The sequence below is a fragment of the Geotrypetes seraphini genome, chromosome 12 (genome assembly GCF_902459505.1).
Source record: "Geotrypetes seraphini chromosome 12, aGeoSer1.1, whole genome shotgun sequence".
NCBI classification, from domain to species: Eukaryota; Metazoa; Chordata; class Amphibia; order Gymnophiona; family Dermophiidae; genus Geotrypetes; species Geotrypetes seraphini.
The window spans coordinates 57241152-57260541 of NC_047095.1; the positions used below are offsets into that span (position 1 = coordinate 57241152).

The 19390-nt window shown below is 46.5% G+C and overlaps 1 protein-coding gene across 4 annotated transcripts in view; it reads right to left on the reverse strand.

Annotated features, from left to right (window-relative positions):
- The window catches only part of DMRTB1 (DMRT like family B with proline rich C-terminal 1), a 29341-nt gene extending 12857 nt beyond the window's left edge, over positions 1-16484 (reverse strand). For 3 of the 4 annotated variants that reach the window (XM_033916777.1, XM_033916779.1, XM_033916780.1), the window contains exons 1-2: positions 15838-16482; positions 1527-1738 (exon numbers count right to left, since the gene is read on the reverse strand). In XM_033916777.1, coding sequence (XP_033772668.1) covers positions 1527-1738; positions 15838-16342 — 717 coding nt within the window. In that variant the 5' untranslated portion in view covers positions 16343-16482. Of the gene's footprint in view, positions 1-1526; positions 1739-15837 lie in introns of all 4 variants that reach the window. The other variant, XM_033916778.1, reaches the window with a different exon arrangement.
- Positions 16485-19390: the final 2906 nt, after the last annotated feature.

Here is a 19390-nt window from a genome sequence, read left to right on the forward strand (position 1 = left end):
AGCAGGCAGCTATTCTCACGTCCCACCCATCTCCCCTGGGTTGGCTTCTCTGCTAGCTATCTGAACTGAGGAGACGCGCCCGGTGCATCGGGCGGGAAGGCACTCGCGCATGCGCGGTGCGGGCAACTGGAAACTTTGAAAGTTTCTACAAGCAAGTATGCTTGTGAGACGTCCTCATCGGGGCTCCGTTGGATGACGTCACCCACTAGTGAGAATACCTGCCTGCTTGTCCTGGAATAATGCTAGTTCTTTGCTCTAAAATGTTACTTTCATGTCTACAACTAGCTCAAAATGGAGGGGTAAGACTCGCATATGGACAGCCCTTCAATATGAAACCACGTTAGCTGCCGATAACCGCAAGGATCAAGTTTAAATGGGGCCTTACTGCCTTTAAGATCCTAAGAGGGAGTGCTGCCACTTACCTAACATTGTTGGCCATCCTACTCCAGGTGCCTCCAACAGATAGTCCACCAAAATTCTTTTCCAATCAAAATTCCCAGCATGCAACAATATAAAGCCTACCAGGCAAATTACCTTATCCATCCAATATCATAACATCGTATTTCTATACCGCATAATCATAAGTTCAACGCGGATTACAAAAGTTACATAATTAACAACAATAAAAGGGGGGCAATAGATAACTACTTTATCAAATATTTAGGGCTCCTTTTACAAAGGAGCGCTAAAATGCCACGCGTGTTAGCCGCTACCGCCTCCTCTTGAGCAGGCGGTATTTTTTCGGGTAGCGCACACTAATCCGGTGGGTGCGCTAAAAACGCTAGCGCACCTTTGTAAAAGGAGCCCTTAGAACAAAAAAAATAAGACTACCATTTACACTATGATCTTGTGACCACTATCTCAGGTTCAGAAAACTTCAAAAAAGCATTTCGGTACCAAGACAGGGAGCCAAGTTTAAGTTTAAGTCTAAGTTTATTAGGATTTTTATAGACCGCCTATCAAGGCTTTCTAAGCGGTTTTACAATCAGGTCCTCAAGCATTTTCCCTCTCTGTCCCGGTGGGCTCACAATCTATCTAACGAACCTGGGGCTATGGAGGATTAAGTGACTTGCCCAAGGTCACAAGGAGCAGCGCGGGGTTGGAACCCACAGCCCCAGGGTGCGGAGGCTGTAGAGCCAACCACCCTGAAGTAACTGAAATAGTAATTGTAAAAGCCCATTCCTAACCTGTCTAATGCAACTCCAGGGCCAAAACAAAGAACTAACAACAACCTACTTGTAACTATGTAGTTGAAACTATGACCTAACTGTATTAATGGTTGTCCTGATCTACCTGTACTAGCAACTCGATTAAATGTCTGCATCAATCTGTCCTGGGTAACCGACCCAACCTCTTGTAATGTAATCCGACCTTGAACCGAATAGGTAAAGGCGGAATACAAAATCCGATTAACGTAACATGGAAAAAAAGGAGCACTGGAAATTCTTTACTTAGGAAGTCTTCCAAAGCATCAATTTAAAACATTATTGCATTCATTTCTGAAAACAAATAGAAGTAGGACTCACTGCTCCCTGGTTGCTGTGGAGAGGTCTGCCGCTCCGGTGGAAGACGATGCCTGAAGATGTGGCTGGTCCCCTGTACGTCTGCTGACCGACGGCAAAACTAACCGGGAAAGGCTGATAGTGATACATACTGGAGTACGCAGGATACACCTTTGGGGGCTCTCTCTCCAGGTAGTCTGGATTAATTATGCATTCTTGAGGCAAAACAGAATGACCTAACAAAATAAATAAGTCATAAACCAAAAACTATCATTTTTTTTTTTAAAAGACACCCACTCAAATGGGTACATTCAGATTTTACAATCAATGAAGCATTGACCCCCCCCACCCCCTCCTTTAGAAAACCGCGCCGTCCGCCATGGTAATATCTCCGACGCTCATAGAATTCCCATGAACGTTCAAGGTGTTACCACTGTGGCAGGCGCTAAAAAACACTAGCATGGCTATGTAAAGAAGGGGGTAAGTCTTGCCAACGTATTCCTCAACAAACACTTGTTCTTTAGACTTTATATCAGCTTTGTAAACCTGAAAAATAATACTTAAAATTGTAACAAAGTAGATTTTTATTAAACTTACTATGGGGCTCATAATCGAAACTTAAATATGTCTAAAATCCCGTCCAAGTTGGCACTTGGACGATCTAATCTAATCTCAAGGCGACAAATCAAAGAGGAAGAGGGAAAAGGAATAGGGTCGTCCAAGTGCTGAGAATTGAAATGGCTTTTTGGATGTATCCAGGGACATTTTAGGCCTCTGAATCCCACTGTGCATCCAGAACTGAAAGGGGCATTTTTCAAGGAGTGGTTAGGGCGGGATGTGGGCCGACTTAGTCGTCCTGCAGGGATAATCAAATGCCTAGGCGAAACTTGTACATTGTGAGCTAGATGAACTAAAGACAGATATAAGTGCCCAAAAGGTATCAAAAGTGACCAGATAACCACTGCAGAGACCCCTACACACTCCCTCCGTGTTCACTGATCCCGTTGCACCCCCACAAAGTTCACAATAAAAACATACAAACCTGCCTCCGGAACATCAGCACCTGGCATAGGAAAGCCAGTAGATCTGCACACAGGTGAGCTAGTGAACCATAGAGAGGAGGTCCTAGGCCCATAAGCCACTCTAACCACTACATTCATGGTGGAAAATGTAAAAACCCTACTGAACTGCCATATAGGTAGCACCTGCAGCCATAAGGGCTACTGGGGTTGTAAACAGGTGGGTATAGTGGGTTTTGCGGGGCTCACCATAACCTATAAGGGAGTTCTGCTGAGATGTTTATGTGGCACCCTTTTTGTAACGTTCACAGCAGCACCCTGTAAGGTGCCCCACTGCTCTGTTGCCATGTCCGGGAGGCCAGTCCATCACAATACTGGCTCCTCCCATGTTCAAAAGATCTTGTTCTGGGTCTTTGGGACTTGGACGAATTTTTGGTTGAGAATGTGGTATAAAGATAAACAACTTGGCGGTCTGGATGATCAAATGCCTAGACGTAGATAGACGATTTTCAAAAAATGGAATAGTTGAGACGTACTTTTTGAGAATGGACATTTTACCGGTGCCAATGAGAAACTAGCGCCCTACGTCCAAATTGGACTTAGGTGTTTCTTTCGATTATGGTCCTCCACATCACTAATCTTCATTCAAACCTCAGCAGTTTACTATGTCAAAATTTTTAAAAAATTGAAAAGATATAAAGAACTAATCAACTTGACATTAGTCTATTTTGCTCATAACGTGAACATTAAACGATCATGAACAATGGCAAACAAGCAAAAAATCATAAGAACATAAGAATAGCCTTACTGGGTCAGACCAATGGTCCATCTAACCCAGTATCACGTCTTCACGGAGGTCAATCCAAGTCATAAGCACCTGGCAAAAACCCAAATAGTAGCAGCATTCCATGCCACCAATCCAGGGAAAGCAATGACTACGGACTTTTCCTCCAGGAACTTGTCCAAACCTTTTTTAAAACCAGCTACATTAACCGCTCTCACCACATCCTCTGGCAATGCATTCCAGAGCTTCACATAGCCGGCACCTAGGAAAGTGGGTGCTAGGACTAGAAACCCCAAGGAAAGTGCAAAATACATTCAGGTGGTAATCTTCAAAAGGCTAGTCAGAAAGGAAAGCCAATTCAGCTTACCAGTACTTGTCAAGGCAGACGATCGGTGAATCAGCAGATTCCAGGACGGGTTCCAGGATATGAATTTACAAGAAATAAGATTAGCTGAGGTAAGAACCTAATCTTTAATTCTTGTACAATCCCACTCTATTTCCTGGACAAGCGGGACGTAACAGAGCAGTCCCAAAAACTAGGGTGGGGCTGATGAGCCGGCCACCAAAATGCAGGAACCAAAAGCAGAACTTGCTTAGCCACCACCATATCAATCCTGTAAAACCTGGTGAAGGTATGCAAAGAGAACCAGATAGCCACCCTACAGATCTCTTCCAAGGACTGTACCTAAGGTCTACTAATGCTTTACACACAAAGAAATAGAAGTGCAAATGTTTTTTTAAGCATTCCAGTTATCCTTGCATCATGGTAAATCTTGTTTATTATCAGCCAAAGGTAATGTCTTAAACTTGACTTTCTACTTTTTACACAATCTGTGCAGTGCAGAGAGCTGCACTGAATGGCCCGCCCTGCTCCTGACGTTCATAGGAACTCTGAGCATCGGGAACAGCGTGTGCTATTCAGCGAGGTGCACCGCGCTAAAAACTGCTATCGCAGTTTCGTAGAAGAAGGGATTTATGTGATTGTTACTAGTCCTCAGTTGTTTGAAAGATTAATTTTGAAGCCTTTAAAGGAATTATGAATCTGATTCTATTTTGTTCACCAGAGCCTGACCATGAAAGACCAGGTAGATTCCCCGATTAGAAAGATCTTTCTCACCCTCTGGAAGCTTCGGTCCATCAGAGCTTACTTCGATGCCCCATCATTTAGAATTCTGGTACAACCTCTCATACTGAGTCAACTCGATTATTGTAACATCGCCTACCTGGTACTCTCCCAGAAGAACAGGCGGAGATTGCAACTGGTACAAAATGCATCAGTTAGGTTACTCTATGGACTGAAGAAGTTTGATCACGTGACACCTTCCTATCGACTTCTACACTGGCTGCCGATGGAGGCACCTGTGAAATTCAAGTTTGGCTGTTTTTGCTTCAAGGTACTTTACGGCTTAGCCCCTAAATATATAAACAGACCTTTTCTCTTTCACAACCAACAGACATAGAAGTTCACATCCGAATTTTGTTTCTCTACCGGTTAGAGGTTGTAAATTTAAAAGTTATCACCAACATCTTTTCTCACATCAAGCAGCACTATGGGGTAAAGACCTGGAACAACTGCTCGTGCCTACTACTTACAGGGAATTCAGGAAACGCCTAAAAACTCATCTGTTCCTGAAGTACTTAGGTAACTGACCTATACAATCTTAGTCCCCAACAAATGATCTTTAGAACTGTTATACACCAACTCTGATCTTTGTTTATTCCACTTGATCTGTAATACCTTTTAATCATTGTAAACCGCATAGATCTTCACAGTACTGCGGTATATAAACTGTTATTATTATTATTTATACCAGACCATGCAGGGGAAGGGAGAGCTGTCCGGGTATATGGGGGGGAGGGAAGGAGACAGATGCCAGACCAGGGGAAAGGAAGGAAGGAGGGAGAGAAAGGAAGGAGTGGAGATGCCAGATAATGGAGGGGGTGGATGAGATGGAAGGAGAGGAGAGAGATGCCAGGGCATGGGGGGAGGGAAGGGAAACTAAGGAGACAAATGCCAGACCAGAGGGAAAGGAAGGAGAGGTGCCAGAGTAAAGAGGGAGAGGGAGACATAGGAGAGAGAGATGCTAGGGCATGGGGGGAGGGAAGGGAAGGAGATAGAGATGCCAGACCATAGGGTGGAGTGGGAAGGAAGGAAGGAAAGGAGAAGAGAGAGATGCCAGAGCATAGGGGAGAGGGTGGAGACAAAAAATTGAAGAGGGGTGAAGCTGAAATGAATCATATACAAAGGAGAGACATAGAAAGAGGGAAGATGCCATACGGATGGAAAGGACAGAGAGAGGGTGGACAGTGGATGGAAGGGTTAGAGAGAGAGGCAGAGGCTGGGTGGAAGGGGCAAAGAGAGAGGGCAGATGTTGCATAGAAGGGAAAGAGGACAAACGCTGAATAGAAAGAAAAGAGTGAAGAGAAGATGATTAAAGCAGAAACGACAAAAGGTAGAAAAAAAAATTTTCTTGCTTTACGTAGAATCAAGTAGCGTTGTAACTGTATTGATAAGTCTATAAATAGAAAATGGAAATAAGGTAATTTTTTGGGGGGACTAAACCCCTTTCCTCAGGTCAGGACAAGATACCATAATAGCAGAATACTGTACTGTCTTGAAGAAAGATTTGGCCTCTGAAAGCTAATTGAAAAATGGATTAGTCCAATAAAATGGTATTTTCTTATTTCTCATTATTTGTTTTATTTCTAATTGTTAATTTGTAAAGTGGTGATTGTTGTGTACATCTACTGTCTTTATATTTTGCATAGTATAAGGGAACATGTGTTACTGTTTCTGTGGTATTGCATTGTATGCAGAGTCTGGTTTCTTGGCGGTTCAATTTAAGCTTTGCCTACATATTTCTATTTTTAGTTTGTGATTATTCCATATTGGGCGAGGGTGTATCTGTCTGTGTGTATGAAAAGGACATGGTTTTCTGTTAGTATTGATTGTACAAGATCAATTGACTGTGCAGGATCTGGCTTGTTTAGTTTTACAATGCGTGTGTTGGTGTTCTAGTGCTCACTGCAGTGTTTAAGATGCTGCCTTTTCCTAAGTGCATCCTTGTTGTGTGACTCATGGATTACATGTATTTCTAAAAATAAGTTCTAGCCATAAATGAAGAGGAGGCAGCTGCCCAAAGACTCACTGCCGCTGAATCAAAAAGGCGCTTAAGGACTAAGTCCAGCCGACGGTCCCGAGCATTCTTCAGGATGACACCTCCATCATTCAAAAGAGAAGTGTGCTAGTCACCTGAGCCACCGAGGAATCAACCCTTGAGAATGCATAATGCTGATTAAAAGCGTCAGCCATGGGATAGAGCCGGGACATGTCCAGAGCATATTTTAAGGGACCCTCAGGAGCTTCCCAGATATCTATGAGCATTTTAGTAATAGCCGGAGGATGCAGAGTGTGGCCTCTCACTATACATCAGCAAGCAATCTGCAGCAGCAGGACCTGCTTCCAGCTGTAATTCCAAGGGACTCAGATATCAAATCAACGAAGTTTGTGGGTTTAAACCAGGGATCTCAAAGTCCCTCCTTGAGGGCCACAATCCAGTCGGGTTTTCAGGATTTCCCCAATGAATATGCATTGAAAGCAGTGCATGCACATAGATCTCATGCATATTCATTGGGGAAATCCTGAAAACCTGACTGGATTGCGGCCCTCAAGAAGGGACTTTGAGACCCCTGGTTTAAACAAATCTCAGCACTGCAAGATCCTCCCCCAGATCAGGAAGCCTCCCAGATCCATGAGCGTGCCAGTCTGTGTAATTAAAGGCATGGTCAAGATATCCAGGGAATCTAGGTCGACCACCGGCGGGAAAGGCGTGATGGAAGGATCAGGCTTGGGACCCCCCAGTACTGACACAAACACTGAGATTGGCGCAGAAGGCACCATTTTCTTAGCTAAATATGTCTGATATAGTATATTAATAAAATCAGGTGAAAAACCATCCTGCAGGGCCTTCTTAGAACCCTTAGAAAACTTGTGGGCTTTGGACTCTGAATCGGCTTTGCTTCACAGGGGCTGCAGATATGCTGTCCTCGGGGCCGTTTTCGACATTTTTTGAGTGCCCCCTGGCGTGCTGTGCTGTAGAACCGCCATCTGAGGTCAAGGGAACCTGTGCCGATTAATTTTGTCCCCCTCTCATGCAGCAGTGCACTTGGAACACAGCCATTCAATAGACAGCCATCCATTGCAAATGGGGCATGCGTCTGAAGAATCCTGCCCTGGGGGGGGTCCATCCGAGTGGTGATCTTTCAAAAAAGATGATTGGAAGGTAAAAAAAAATAATCTTAAATTCAAATCAGATTAAAAAAAAATCCAAGATGGCTCTTGTGCAATTTTCAAAACAAAACAGCCTAGGAAAAATACAGGAGCCCCCAAAACACAGTGATTTCAGGATTTTAGGATGGGGGGATGGACACTAGAGCTCACTCCCAAACTGCGCCAAACCCGCTTTTGGAGACACCCCCCCCCCCAAAAAAAAAATCTGTCAGTTCATTACATGATGCTGAAAGACTGCAGGAAAGGTAGCTGGAACAGCTCCAGAAGATCCTGAGCCTCAACAAGTCTGTGCACTAGACTCAGATTCATCTGACTGCCCTCCCCCCCCCCCGGGCTGAAACCAATGGCTGGAGACCACCACCGGACCAGCGCCGAAGCGAATATGCAGAGGAACACAGTTGGCTCAGATCCCGGTCACACCACCATGAAGCTACACAGCCTGTGCCCACCCCCTAGCGGACACCCTGTTGTGAGCTAGCTCCCATGGAACAAATCCCTGAGCCCTGGAATGAAGGAGCAGGCTGTCCAGGGGGCATACTGTCAGGCAGCGACCCCTTGGAAGCAGTCTTCCCAAAAGTATGCAAAATCCCGTAACCCAAGATGTCCCATTCAGGAACACTGAAGCACTGCCGCCCCCCAAAAAAGCATAAAAATAACATGGATATTAAAGAAATATAAACACGAGCAGGTGTTTGGGCGAGTGAAAGAAGTTTCATTTGCCCAGCCTCCCCTCCAATAAAATAAATGTGAAAGACATGCTCCCTCTGTCTGGCTTATAGGCAGTGGTGTGGCGAGGTGAGAGGCATCTGGGGCAGTGATGCCCCCTCCCCTGCCGCACGCACCCCTTTCCTTCCCCGTACCTCTTAACTTCCCCAGCGCGAGGAGAATCACCAACTTGCAGCCCGCGTCAGCTCTCCCTTTGAGGTCACTTCCTAGGCATGGGACCTGGAAGCGACATCAGAAGGAGAGCTGACGCTAGCGCAAGAAGCAGATTGGAGTTGCTACTCGCGCCAGGGAAGAAATAGAGGCATGTGGGGCAGTGGGAAGGAGCGGGGGCGGAGAGGAGCCGGCGCCCTCACCAAGACGGCACCTGAGGTAGACCCCCTCCCCTCCAACTCCACTACTAATTAAAGCACACTGGCTCCCTATTTCGTACCATATTACATATAAAATACTTCTCCTCACATTTAAAGCCTTACAAACAAACTCCCCTGACTTTATAAACAGACTATTGATCCCCTACATACCATCCAGATCACTCAGATCGCAATCCCAACGTCTACATAAGAACATAAGCATTGCCTCTGCCGGGTCAGACCAGGGGTCCATCGTGCCCGGCAATCCGCTCCCGCGGCGGCCCCCCAGGTCCATGACCTGAAAGTGTTCCCTACCTAACCTAAAATATCCATACCCTATTCGCTCAATGTCCTGTAAGGTAAACCTCTATCTGTACCCTGTTATCCCCTTCGCTTCCAGGAAGTCATCCAGTCCCTTTTTGAACCCCAGAATTGTACTCTGTCTTATCACCTCTCCGGGAAGCGCGTTCCAGGTGTCCACCACCCTCTGAGTGAAGAAGAACCTCCTTGCATTCGTTATGAATCTGTCTCCTCTCAGTTTTTTCTGAATGACCTCTTGTTTTAGTTGTCCCTGCTAGTCTAAAGAATCTGTCCCTCTCCACCTTCTCTATGCCCTTCATGATTTTATAAGTCTCTATCATGTCCCCTCTCAGTCTCCGCTTTTCCAGGGTAAAGAGCCCCAGCCTGTCTAACCGTTCGGCATATGAAAGGTTCTCCATACCCTTTATCATCCTCGTTGCTCTCCTCTGGACCCTCTCGAGTATTGCCTTGTCCTTCTTGAGGTATGGCGACCAGTATTGGACGCAGTATTCCAGATGTGGGCGCACCATTGCTCGATACAGTGGCAGGATAACTTCTTTTGTTCTGGTAGTGATACCTTTTTTGATAATGCCCAACATTCTGCTCGCTTTTTTTGATGCCGCTGCACATTGCGCCGCCGGCTTCATTGTGTTATCCACCAATACCCCCAGATCCTTTTCTTGGCTGCCTTCCCCAAGTACCCTCCCTCCCATCGTATAGCTGTACATGGAGTTCCCCTTCCCTATGTGCAAGACCTTACATTTCTCCACATTGAAGCTCATCTGCCATTTTTTTGCCCACTCACTCAGTTTGTTCAGGTCGCTCTGCAGTTCTATGCATTCCTCAACAGTTCTGACCCTGCTGGAGAGTTCTGTGTCATCCGCGAATTTGATAACTTCGCACATCGTCCCCGTTTCTAGATCATTAATAAATATATTGAACAGCAGTGGTCCCAGCACTGACCCTTGCGGAACACCACTTGTGACCCCTATCCAGTCAGAGTAGTGCCCCTTCACTCCTACCCTCTGCTTCCTGCCCGCCAGCCAATTTTTTATCCATCTGTGCACGTCCCCTTCCACCCCGTGACTCCACAGTTTCTTCAGTAGGCGTTCATGGGGCACCTTATCGAAGGCTTTTTGGAAATCTAGATATACAATGTCTACGGGGTCACCTTGGTCCAATTGTTTACCGTATTTTCACGCATATAACGCGCACGTTATACGCGTTTTTACCTACCGCGCATACCCCTCGCGCGTTATACGCGTGAGCGCGGTATACAAAATTTTTTTTACATAGTTCCCACCCCACCCCCGATTCACCCCCCCCAGCAGGACCGCTCGCACCCCCACCCCGAACGACCGCTCGCACGCGCTCCCACCCGCACCCGCATCCACGATCGGAGCAAGAGGGAGCCCAAGCCCTCTTGCCCGGCCGACTCCCCAACTCCCCGACAATATCGGGCCAGGAGGGAGCCCAACCCCTCCTGGCCACGGCGACCCCCCTACCCCCACCCCGCACTACATTACGGGCAGGAGGGATCCCAGGCCCTCCTGCCCGCGACGCAAACCCCCCTCCCTCCAACGACCGCCCCCCCCCAAGAACCTCCGACTGCCCCCCCAGCCGACCCGCGACCCCCCTGGCCGACCCCCACGACACCCCCACCCCCCTTCCCCGTACCTTTGGTAGTTGGCCGGACAGACGGGAGCCAAACCCGCCTGTCCGGCAGGCAGCTAACGACGGAATGAGGCCGGATTGGCCCATCCGTCCCAAAGCTCCGCCTACTGGTGGGGCCTAAGGCGCGTGGGCCAATCAGAATAGGCCCTGGAGCCTTAGGTCCCACCTGGGGGCGCGGCCTGAGGCACATGGGCCCAACCCGACCATGTGCCTCAGGCCGCGCCCCCAGGTGGGACCTAAGGCTCCAGGGCCTATTCTGATTGGCCCACGCACCTTAGGCCCCACCAGTAGACGGAGCTTTGGGACGGATGGGCCAATCCGGCCTCATTCCGTCGTTGGCTGCCTGCCGGACAGGCGGGTTTGGCTCCCGTCTGTCCGGCCAACTACCAAAGGTACGGGGAAGGGGGTGGGGGTGTCGTGGGGGTCGGCCAGGGGGGTCGCGGGTCGGCTGGGGGGGGCGGTCGGAGGGTCGTGGGGGGGGGGCGGTCGTTGGAGGGAGGGGGGTTTGCGTCGAGGGCAGGAGGACCTGGGATCCCTCCTGCCCGTAATGTAGTGGGGGTAGGGGGTCGCCGTGGCCAGGAGGGTTTGGGCTCCCTTCTGGCCCGATATTGTCGGGGAGTCGGCGGTCCTTCGGGGTGGGGGTGCGAGTGGTCCTGCCGGGGGGGGATGTATCGGAGAGTCGGGGCAGTGCACGGAAAGTCAGGGCGGGTGAACGGAGAGTCGGGACAGCGCACGGAGAGTCGGGACAGTGCACGGAAAGTCAGGGCAGGTGAACGGAGAGTCGGGACAGCGCACGGAGAGTCGGGACAGCGCACGGAGAGTCGGGGCAGTGCACGGAGAGTCAGGGCGGGTGAACGGAGAGTCGGGACAGTGCACGGAGAGGCGGGGCAGTGCACGGAAAGTCAGGGAGGGTGAACGGAGAGTCGGGACAGTGCACGGAAAGTCAGGGAGGGTGAATGGAGAGTCGGGACAGCGCACGGAGAGTCGGGGAGGGCGAAAGGAGAGTCGGGGTGGCCAGAGGAGAGTCGGGGTGGCCAGAGGAGAGTCGGGGCGGGCAAAAGGACAGTCGGGCTGCATGCGCGGTATACCCGTGAGCGCGGTATACAAAAGTTTTTGTACATAAAATCGTGGTTTCTGCGTGCTATACCCGTGTGCGCGTTTTACACGGGTGCGCGTTATCTGCGTGAAAATACGGTACTTATCCCCTCAAAGAAATGCAGCAGATTCGTCTGGCATGATCGGCCTTTACAGAAACCATGCTGGCTTGATCTTAATACCCTTTCTTTGCCACATAAACTACGACACAACCCGCTCTTCCCTCACTTTGGAACTCTATTTCAACTTATATAAGAGAAGAAAACCAATTAAACCTCTTTAAAACAAAAATAAAAGCCTTCCTATTCACCGACGCGTTCGAAATCTGAAACCTTTTCTTCTGTGCTAGCTCTGGAAATAAACTAACTAGCTAAATAATCAATTAGGGCTCCTTTTACTAAGGTGCGTTAGGGCCTTAACACGCGGAATAGTGTGCGCTAAATTGCCGCACGCGCTAGACCTCAACGCCAGCATTGAGCTGGCGTTATTCTAGAAGCGTACCGCGCGGCAATTTCGTGCGTGCGCTAAAAACGCTAGCGCACCTTAGTAAAAGGAGCCCAAAGTTTTTCATATACTGCTCAGATAAGATCCTCCCTCCCTTTTGTACTTCCCTTAAATGTCTTAGTATTCTATGTATTTTATGGATTCCACCCCCCCCCCCGTATCCTTTTGTCTCCAAAATGTTTGTAATGTCTAGTCCAGTGGTCTCAAACTTGCGGTCCGGGGGCCACATGCAGCCCGCCAGGTCCTATTTTTGAGGCCCTCGCTATGTTTATCATAATCACAAAAGTAAAATAAAACAGTATCTTGATTATATGTCTCTAGCTATAAATTAAAATATTATTATTAAGACTTAGCCAAAAGGAAAGATTTATAAGCTATAAAGAGTTTTACCTCATGCAAAATTGTCATTTCTTTAATAAGACATTAACTATTTTTTTCTGAGGCCCTCTGAGTACCAAATCCAAAACGTGGCCCTGCAAAGGGTTTGAGCTGGAGACCACTGGTCTAGTCTGTATAGTTTTGTATTATTAGTTTGTAATTCCTCTTTTTTTTTTTTTTTTTTTACTATTTTATATTCTGTACACCGCTTAGAAAGCGGTATAACAAATCTTAAATAAACTACAAACAAGTACGCCACTGCTTATAAGTTAAAACTGATTCTCTTGGGGGATGTGATGAAGACTCGGAATATTTATGTCTCCGTATAAGCCTGTCTGGTGAGAATAGGTTCACAACCTGCTTGTTCAGAAATAGTGGTATGCTGCAAGAATACCGCACAAGAATCCAGAAAATCCAGACTAACCCAATCCTCTAGCAGTCTAGATTTTTGGACTTGTCCCAAGTTTTCTTGAAAAGTGGATATAAAATGCAAGTAGAAGCTCTAAGATAAAGGAATAGTAAATAGTGAGGATGGACCGACTGGATGAACTAGAAGATCTTCATTTCTTCTACACTTCTATGGTCTTACTCGTACCAAAGAACGGTACCAGCGACATAACGGGTAAACTTGCATGGCTTTGCGTTTTAGCTAGCAAGTATATATCAAAAAGGGCACGCTCATGCTTTTGCCGGTCCAGACAAAATGAGGATGTATTTCCTCATTTTCAGAACAGCTTAGATCAGTGGTCTCAAACTTGCGGCCTGGGAGCCTGGTACTATTTTGAGGCCCTCGGTATGTTTATCATAATCAAAAAAGCAAAATAAAACAGTTTCTTGACCAAATGTCTCTTTAGCTATAAATGACAATATTATTATTAAAACATAGCCAAAAGGAAAGATTTATAAACTATAAAGAGTTTTTACCTCATGCAAAATTGTCATTTCTTTAATAAGACATTAACTATTTTTTTCTGAGGCTCTCTAAGTACCTACAAATCCAAAATGTGGCCCTGCAAACGGTTCGAAACCACTGGCTTAGATACTAGAGTGGCAATGTGACAAGAATTATTGTATTTATTCATTCAGAATGTAGCACATGCGTGTGCGACTGACTTATTCTGCTGTTCAAGGTTAAAAGTAAATTATTTCACCTTATGGCCCTTAAGAGCAGTTTGCATGTTCTCATCAGGGAACAAGCTTTTAAGGAATCTCATTTTAGAAGATTTCGTTAAAAATGGTGCGAGAATTCACCTTCCGTTTATGTTCGTGTGACTTGTCTGGATAGGGTGGGTGAGATCAATTTGTTTCACAATTTGGTTATTATCGTACTCTCAAAACAACGTAATCGTTCATACACCAAAAAAGTGAAAGTTTATCTTCCAGCCCCCTCATCTATATTATCTTTATTCCAAGACAAGCTGAAATGCATCTTATGAGTCTCTTTTCTTAGTAGGAAAATACACAAAAAGAACTTATTTTGCTTCGATGCAGACTGAAGTAACAAAGTTTTTAAGAGCAAAAGTAAAGAAACAGCACGGATAAGATGGTACTCAAAAAGGGGGGCGCAAACGAGGATTATTTCTTGGATTTTAAAATCCCAAGGTCATCAGCCATCTCCCAAACACCCCATACATTTATGTTATTTGATGGGGGGCTGGGCGAATGAAACAACGTTCACTCGCCCAAACACCCCATACATTTATTTTATTTGAGGGGGGGCTGGGCAAATGAAACGATGTTCACGGGCCCAAACACCCCATACATTTATTTTATTTGAGGGGGGGCTGGGAAAATGAAACTACTTTCACTCACCCAAACACCCCGTACATTTATTTTATTTGAGGGGGGGGGCTGGGCGAATGAAACGACTTTCACTCGCCCAAACACCCCATACATTTATTTTATTTGAGGTGGGGCTGGGAAAATGAAACTACTTTCACTCACCCAAACACCCCGTACATTTATTTTGTGGTAGAGTGTGGCGCAGTGGTTAAAAAGCTACAGCCTCAGCACCCTGAAGTTGTGGGTTCAATCCCACGCTGCTCCTTGTGATACTGGGCAAGTCACTTAATCCCCCCATTGCCCCTGGTACATTAGATAGATTGTGAGCCCACCGGGACAGACAGGGAAAAATGCTTGAATACCTGAATAAATTCATGTAAACCGTTCTGAGCTCCCCTGGGAGAATGGTATAGAAAATTGAATAAATAAATAAATTTTATTTGAGGAGGGGGGGCTGGGCAAATGAAACGATGTTCAAGCGCCCAAACATCCCATACATTTATTTTATTTGAGGGGGGGGGGGCTGGGCGAATTAAAAGACTTTCACTCGCCCAAACACCCCGTACATTTATGTTATTTGAGGGGGGGGGGGCTGGGCGAATTAAAAGACTTTCACTCGCCCAAACACCCCGTACATTTATTTTATTTGAGGGGGGGCTGGGCGAATTAAAAGACTTTCACTCGCCCAAATACCCATACATTTATGTTATTTGAGGGGGGGGCTGGGCGAATTAAAAGACTTTCACTCGCCCAAACACCCCATACATTTATTTTATTTGAGGGGGGGTGCTGGGCGAATTAAAAGACTTTCACTCGCCCAAACACCCCGTACATTTATGTTATTTGAGGGGGGGGGCTGGGCGAATTAAAAGACTTTCACTCGCCCAAACACCCCGTACATTTATGTTATTTGAGGGGGGGGGGCTGGGCGAATTAAAAGACTTTCACTCGCCCAAACACCCCATACATTTATTTTATTTGAGGGGGGGGCTGGGCGAATTAAAAGACTTTCACTCGCCCAAACACCCCGTAGATTTATTTTATTTGAGGGGGGGCTGGGAAAATGAAACTACTTTCACTCACCCAAACCCTCCTTACAATTATTTTATTTGGGGGGGGGGGTCTGGGCGAATGAAACGACTTTCACACGCTCAGCTCCCCCCAATAAAATAAATGCACTTGGTGTTTGAGAGATGTTTGACGACCTCGCCAGTGTTAAAATTCACTTTAGTTCGTCCATTGCTTCCACATCTTTTTATGCACGCTGCAAGGTAACTGAAGCTCTGAAAAGGATAACTTTCTTTAACAGCAAAAAGAAACGACTGGAAGAGAAGCCTTTCCTAGCAAATGTCAATCGGGGGATTTTCTTCTTATGCACAGAATGTATCGTCGCCTAAAGGAGAGCAGAACTCCGCGGCACGTGGCCACTCACCTAAATCGGGGAAAGGATGGGAGGCCGCCTGCAAGATCTTCCTATAGCTGCACCGCGCCGCGCAGCACTCGCGCCCCGCCCCGGCGCTGCCCTCCTGCGCGAAGGGCACGGGCGCGAGGCTCGGGGAGGAGCTGGAGAGCAGGGAGGCCCGCGCGCTCTCCGCCGCGTTGATGGCCACCGGCCTGGCCACGGGCGCGGGCGGCGCGCAGCAGGGCTCCTCGCTCTCCCCCAGCGGGGTCCCCGCGGCGGCCTGGCACTGAGGCGGCGGCGGCGGCTGGTCCTGCTCCTCCTGCAGCTGCTTTTTCAGCGCCTTTTGGGCCGCCATGATCTTCTGGCGCTCGCTGATCAGGTTGCACTTCTCGCAGCGGCACTGCTTCCACCGGCATTTGCCCGCGTGGCCCTTGACGGGCACCACGAAGCCGTGGTTCCTGCAGCGCGAGCACTTCGGGGTGCGCAGCATCTTCTCCCCGTTTTTGGCCGCCTCCACGGCCGCTCCTCTCTCCATGACGGGAGCTGTGAGTGGCCCCCCAAGGCGCGAGGGATTCTTTTCTTTGGAGCGCGAGGAGAAGCGCAGGCGGCGAGCCCTCCCCTCGAAGAAGTTACATTTGTATCTTCTCCGCGATGTGGGAGGAGGTGGCCGTTGTAAAAACCCGGGGGGTTGTTTGCGTTCCTCTGTGTGAAAAAAAAAAAAAAAAAAAGTTTACAAGTGTAATTTCTGCTGCTGTAGGAATGATGTTACTTCTCAAACAGAACACGTTCTTTTTGTGGGTGTCTGCTCAATATTTTTATTAGTTTTTCAATCAAAACCAAGAATAAGAGATGTAGCAAACGGTTAGAGGTGTAATACAGACAAGAAAGCTAGTACAGAATTCTTTTTAAATACATTAAAAAAAAAAAAAAAGTTTAAACAAGCCCCAAACTTTGCTATTTCAGAATAGTATGCCTCTTGATTTATTTTTTTTTTAAATTTAATTATTTGCTTTATGCGGTGAAAAGTCCACGGCCGTCGTTTTATTTAAACTGTTGGGCTCCACTTGCCGGCCTTTCCACAACTCTTGCCACTTTCTTTTTGTCTTTGATCAATGAAAGTCACTCGTAGGAGAAATATTAAAACACTGGAAAAAAATGAGAGGTTAGGACTCCCGCTGGGTCGTTTCTAAAGAGGGGGGGGGGCGCTTTTTTTGGCGCGATCGCGCGTGTGGTGGGGTGGGGGGAGGGGTGCGATTTTAGCGCCAAATGTACGGTAGTGAAAACTCTCAAGCCGAGATTTACTTGGACTTTTTTTTTAAGCTTTGCCGCGGGAAACCAAAAGTTGCTTCTGGGCGTTTCTGAGACCGATGGAAACTTTGTGAATCTCGATAGGGTTTTTAAATAAATAATCCGTTATCGGCGTGGAATCAGCAGGTTACTTGGGAGAAAATATGGAAGATGATATAATTTTTTTTTTTTTTTAGTCCCATGTTTGAAATTTGGAGAAAGTAAATGCCGTCTTTTGATTGAACGGAGATCACTTAAACATACCTACGGGAAATAGACTAACCCCCCCATCCCCCCCCCCCCCCAAACAACTAGATTCTCATTGCTTTCAGGTACGTGAAAATACTTGAGAACCGGAAAAGGTGCAGTTGCAGCCTCGTTACAGATCATGCAGACACGTTGTTGTTGTTTTTTTTAGCTTTAGCAGGTGTCACTTTTATTTTTCAATTTTACGTCTACTGTTGGGTTGTACAAAGTTTCAGTGGCGCGTCTCGTTGGATAACATGGCCGCCCCCGAGAAAGTTGCCCTGCCGCGTGCCACACTTGCTAAAACAAAGTAACAAACCCTCCTCCGCCTTTCTCTGGCCAGAAGCGGCGGTTAAAAACTACGGCTGCCCCTCCCCCCTCCCACGAGACTTGGGGAAATGGAGGCTGGTTTCTCATAAAAATCACTTTATAAAAGAAGCGTGTTCAGTTGTAGCTTTTATAGTAGGACGGCAGGTGTAATAATCCCCAGGCCTGTCTTACAATGTAGCCCGTGCGCGGTTGAACTTCACTGAAGAAATTAAAAAAAAAAAAAGGTGCATTCTTTTTGTTCACAGAGTAGTGTTTAACTTATTGATTCATGTACTTTGCCCCCTGTATAAATATGCTTAGGTTTTATTATTATTTCAAGGCATGTGGAAACCTGCTATTTTTAACCCTTAGGGCTCCTTTTATTAAGCTGCGATAGTGTTTTTAGCGCACGCTAAACCCACGCCACGCGGCTACAACTAACGCCAGCTCAATGCTGGCGTGAGCGTCTAGCGCGCTAAAACCGCTATGGCAGCTTAGTAAAAGGAGCCCTTAGACCAGAAGGGTATTGGGAAGGAACTGTGAAAGATGTTTCATTGCTTTGAGGGAGACTTGTTACTCGAGAATTAATCAAATGCAGAAAATGTTTTGAGAATTGTGGCCCTTTTGTTTGGGAATCTTTGTGTTCTGACAGCTCTTGTTATGTTATGTAATGATCTTATAGCCCACTAAATCCTTGCAAAGAGGAGTTGGAGGCAGAAAATAAACATACAATGTAAAAATCAAAATCAGACTAAACGCCTAACAAAGATTTCTGAAACAGTGGGTTACAAACAGCATTTTTGCTACACGTCAATAAACATATCGGGCAAAATCAAGTTAATTTAAATCCCTAACAAACACTGGATTTTACTAAACGGCGCAAGAGGTTTTTAGCGCAGGTCGGCAAGGTAAATGCTCCAACGCTGAAAAACCTCTAGCGCCATTTAGTAAAAGGATCCCAAAGACTTATGAAAAAGCCATGTATTCAGATTTTTGCAGAGCATACGTATTGGTAATGCAAATCTTTATAGAAAGTAAATTCCGAACTTTTGCAATAGTTAAATAATTTGCAGTTTTCTTTTTCTCTTGTAAGTTTACAACTCAAGATCCAGGACTGGGGGATCTGGATCTGGTTCTATCAGCCTTCATTTCCAATGACTTGGAGAATTTGTTTTCTCTCCTGCACCAATTTTTATTCTATCATTGCACCAATGGTCCTCGGTCAGGGGCTATGTACTACTAGGAGATAAAGATAACAGAGATAACACATGTTTTTAAGACCACATAGGTCCCTTCTTCAGATGATTGTGGTAATAGTTACCCATTCTCCTGTGTTTAGTGGCACTGGAGGAGCACTAACATCCATAAGCAGCACCAAGGTAACTAAACTGGCTACCCCCACCAAACTGACTAGGGACTTCTCCCTTCTCCTGCCTGGACAGAGCAAATAAATTTTGATGAGTTCTTGTGTATCTCCACTTCCTTCCTCCCTTTGTTATAAAAATTAAATTCAAAGGGAGAGTTGAGGCCAGCATGGACAGCAGGTTGGAGATGCTGCTCACATCGGCAAACAGTTAAAGTGATAGGGGGGGGGCTTTCCCACCCCCTTACTACACCATTTCATTAATCTGTCTCTTTCTGCCAATTTTAGGGCACATGCTTTCATAGAATCTTTGTTATTAAAGTGCAAAATAAATAACGCTTTAATTTTTCTAATTAAAGGGTTGTGCTCGGAGACATG